The sequence below is a fragment of the Galeopterus variegatus genome, unplaced genomic scaffold (assembly GCF_000696425.1).
Source record: "Galeopterus variegatus unplaced genomic scaffold, G_variegatus-3.0.2 Scaffold964, whole genome shotgun sequence".
Classification (NCBI taxonomy): domain Eukaryota; kingdom Metazoa; phylum Chordata; class Mammalia; order Dermoptera; family Cynocephalidae; genus Galeopterus; species Galeopterus variegatus.
The window spans coordinates 448,858-453,037 of NW_007727075.1; the positions used below are offsets into that span (position 1 = coordinate 448,858).

The 4,180-nt window shown below is 49.9% G+C and overlaps 1 protein-coding gene across 1 annotated transcript; it reads left to right on the top strand.

Moving 5' to 3' along the window:
- The first annotated feature begins 1,325 nt into the window (after window positions 1–1,325).
- SWSAP1 (SWIM-type zinc finger 7 associated protein 1) lies at window positions 1,326–2,795 on the top strand. The gene is made up of 2 exons (XM_008573799.1): window positions 1,326–1,574; window positions 2,124–2,795. Exons 1-2 carry the CDS (start codon window positions 1,326–1,328, stop codon window positions 2,625–2,627), a joined length of 753 nt encoding a protein of 250 aa, XP_008572021.1. The 3' UTR covers window positions 2,628–2,795.
- The last annotated feature ends 1,385 nt before the right edge of the window (window positions 2,796–4,180 follow it).

Here is a 4,180-nt window from a genome sequence, read left to right on the forward strand (position 1 = left end):
GCTTTGTGTCAGGATTGGCTAGGGCTGTGATATATGAATGTATTCTGGTATGTGTGCAAGCGAATGGGTGTGGGGTGTAAACGTGGGACTGAGCCTGTATGGGATGGGGATGCTTTGTGTCAGGATTGGCTAGGGCTGTGAGCATGTGGGTGACAGGGATTCTGGAAACGGAATATAAGCACAGATGCCATGGTGCACGCGTGCGCGCGCATGTAAAGGGGTGCGGGGGTGCCCAGCTGTGTGAGTGTGTGTGTTGGGGGATGTTGTGGAGCTGTTTCCTGGCCCCAGAGGGAGAGAAAAAGCCCAGGAAATCTCAGTTCCGCCCTGCCCCTGGGTCTCCAGGCAACAGCATCACTTTGAAGTTACCAAGAGACAAGGTTGCCAGGACAACACAGGCGTGAGTGGCAGCTCTGGGGAGCAGTCTAGGTGAGGAGACCCAGCCAGCGACCGTGATCACTTACCTTGTTCCTCCCTCTCTCCTAGTTTCTCATCAATCCTACTTTCCTTCCTTCCTTCATTGATTTAACGAGCATATATTTAAGAATCTAAAATGTGCTAGGCACTGTTCTGGGCGCTGGAGAGACAGAAATGAACAAAACAAACACTGCTGTGTCTCTTCCTCAGTCTCCCAGCCTATCTCTTTGTCTCATCTAACCCCCTTTTGGCCTTTGGTCCTGCCTTCACCCGTATCACAAGCAAGATCAGAGAAGCCCCCAGGTCAATGAGGAAGTAAGCTGAGAGCGAGAGCCTTCTTCTCACAGACCCTCAGAGATGATTGATGATGTTTTGCATATAAGTGTCCCTGAGCCTGTGGCCCAAGCACACTCATGCCCGTAATTAGGTGCACATTAGAGGCAAGCACAAAGCTCATCCCCTCTCCACCTCTCATTTGCCATTGGGTGACATCAGCAAAGCCACACAGACACATACCCATTGCAATACTCCTCTGAGATACCATGAGCCTCATTTTACAAGAGAGCAAACTGAGGCTAGCGGACTTCAAGTAATGTGTCAATGATTTGGGCCTGCTCACTCCGTCTCTCAAAACTTGTATTTGTCTAATTAGCTGATTAGCTCACAATGAGTATTCGTGCTACTTCCTTCAGCAGATTCCCCCAGGGAAAGATCTTATCTTTATCTAACGTCCCCATTCCTGCAAACTCAGACTGGGTTATTCGACAGGAGAGGAGATAGCAAAGGGCTAACTTTGATGGACAGCCCCAAGGGCCAATGGAGAAGCTAAGTGCACTGTAACCAATGAGGACTCTGTTTGGGTGGGACTAAGGCTGGGAACGCGCCACCGATTGGACAGAAGTACATTGCGAATGGCGGAGATTCTGAGGCGGGTGCTAAGTGGGAGCGGCGCGGCCGGACCCGGGGAGGAGAACACGGCTGAGGCCGGACCGCCGTTGCTGCTGCTCGGCGCTCCGGGTTCTGGAAAAACAACGCTGCTATTCGCGGCAGCCCTGGAGGTGGCGGGGGAGGGCCGAGGCCCCGTACTCTTCCTGACCCGGAGGCCTCTTCAAAGCCTGCCCCGCCGAACTGAAGCAGGGCTCGACCCTCTGCGTCTCCAGGTAACAGTGCGGCGGGACAGGAGGCGTACCAGCCAATGGGAGGGTGGACCGAGGGTTGAGTGACAGGTAGGCAGGCTAATGATTGGGACGGTAGAAGGGAGCGCGGAAGCAGCCGTGATGGTGATGGCCGGGATGCGTGAGAGGCGGGACAATACGGAGCGTGTTCAAGATTGAGTAAAAGACCATCCAATGACGGTGCGATGTTAGCGAAAGGCGGTACCCAAAGGGTGGAGTCAGGGGCAATTAAGGGGCGTGGCTACGCTTGGGTTTAGTCTGGATCGGAGTTGGTTCCAGTGGGGCAGGGGTCCAGGCTGGGGTCAGACTGGGAGTGTTAGGTGCGGGTTTTCCGTGTAAAGGTTGCCCTAGAGATTTGGTAAAAGACATAACTTGCCTTCAACTAATACCTGGCAGTGATGAGTGCTGGAAAAAGAGGGGTGAACTCTGTCAGTTGCTTCATGCAGGAGAGTGTGCCAGGTAGCAGGACTGCCATTGCGGGGAGTCTGGCTCCCTGTGCTGAATCTGGCCCTTTACTTCTTTTGCTCCCTCTAGAAGATCCGCTTCCAGTACCCACCCTCAACCCGAGAGCTTCTCCGGCTCCTATGCTCTGCCCATGAGTCCCCCGGGCCAACCCCCTCCCTTCTACTACTTGACGGCCTGGAGGAATACCTAGCGGAAGAACCGGGCCCCCAGGAAGCCGCCTACCTGGCTGCTCTGCTTCTGGACACAGCCGCTCACTTCAGCCACCGAGTTGGGCCCGGCCGGGACTGTGGACTGGTGGTGGCCCTCCAGACCCAGGAGGAGGCAGACAGTGGGGATGCTCTGCAGCTGGCACTGCTCCAGCGGTATTTCCCTGCCCAGTGCTGGCTGCAGCCGGATACACCAGGCACAAGAGAGCGCTGCCTTCGAGTCTGCCTGGAGCCAGGTGGGCTGGGCCCCAGGGCAGAGTGGCGTGTGACTTTCCGACCAGATGGAGAGATGATGATCACCCCGTGGCCCACCCAGACTGGTGACCCCAGCTCAGAAAAAGGTTCAAGCTCTGGAGGCCAGCCCTGAATTTTGGTGTGTGACAACTTCTCTGTGCCTTAGTTTCCCATGTCTGTAATACCTACCTCAGGGACATGTACAGATTCAAAGACCTAAAGAATGTAAAGTACATTTTCTCTTTTAAAAAAATAGCATTATCAGGGCTGGCTGGTTAACTCAGTTGGTTAGAGCATGGTGCTGATAACACCAAGGTCCAGGGTGCCATCCCTGTACCGGCCAGCCTTCAAAAAGAAAAACAAACAAATAAAAATAGCATTATCATGTACATATTATACCTAATCAGTACATGTTTAGTTTTGCTGTTTTGAACTTTATAAAAAGAGTTTCATGATAAATGTAATCGTCTGAAACTTCCTTCTTTTCCCACTCACCATTGTTACTAAGATCTTGACACATTTTTTAGTCTGTTCCTTTTTCTGTATTGCATAAAATTCTACGGGAGACTATACCCCAATTTATTCATCAGATTGACTTATTTACTGCTATGAACATTCTTGTGTACATGTCATGGTAATGTGTGTGAGTTTTTAGTGTATATACCTAGAAGTGGAATGGTTGGAGCAAAAGATATGCATTGTTCAGATTTCTTAGGATATGACAAGCTTTCTTTCTTTTTTTTTTTGGTAGCTGGCTGGTATGGGGATCCTAACCCTTGACTTTGGTGTTATCAGCACCATGCTCTCCCAAGTGAGCTACCGGCCAGCCCCTCCAACTTTCTTAAAGTCATTAAACCAGAACTCTCGTTTAGTCATCAAGTAAGACTTGACATCATCAGAGTGCTTTCTTAGAACATGGCCTGATTCAGAATAAAGCCCTATGAATTTTTGTTGTTACTGTTGCTATTATTAGTGGCAGAGACTAGCTAGAGGCTCACTAAACAGCTTTCCTCTCCCTGGGTATGCATCTAAACTACATTTCCCAGCCTTCCATAGTTCTAGCTGGAATCACATGACTGTTTCTGGCCAATGGAATGTGAGAAGAAGAGACAGAGAGACATTTCCAGGCCAGAACCCTAAATGGACCATGGAATCTTCTGCTATCTCTCTTTACTTGTTGGCTGGCAGGATGTAGAGGACCCATCTAAGGACCCCAAGGCGACCCTATGGGAAGGTGAAACTACAGAAAAGTGTGGACCTCTAACTCATCCCAGGGATGTCTGCTCACCTGTTTGAATTGAGATAAGAGAAACCACTTAATGTGTTAAGCCACTAAGATTTAGGCGCTGTTTGTTATGGCAGCTAGTGTAACTTATACTGACTAATTTATTAATATTAGTATTCAGATTACCAGGTCCAGAATTTCAGACTGAGCTCAAGGAATTTAACTGCTATCCCTATATCCTAGGCCCAGGGAAAGATGAGGCTTACAGGGTGTTTGTAGAAGTCACTATAGAAAAACTTACATATATACATATATAATTGTATCTATAAAAAGAAAAAAAAAACACAATACATATTTAAGAATAACTGCAAGGGCCGGCCCGTGGCTCACTCGGGAGAGTGCGGTGATGATAACACCAAGGCCCCGGGTTCGGATCCCCTATAGGGTGCGGCGCTTCGCCC

Bases quoted from the DNA above. Each gene is read 5' to 3' on its own strand.
- SWSAP1 (XM_008573799.1), top strand. From the start codon at position 1,326: ATGGCGGAGATTCTGAGGCGGGTGCTAAGTGGGAGCGGCGCGGCCGGA. The intron at 1,575-2,123 runs GTAACAGTGCGG...TGCTCCCTCTAG, and splicing joins TCGACCCTCTGCGTCTCCAG to AAGATCCGCTTCCAGTACCC.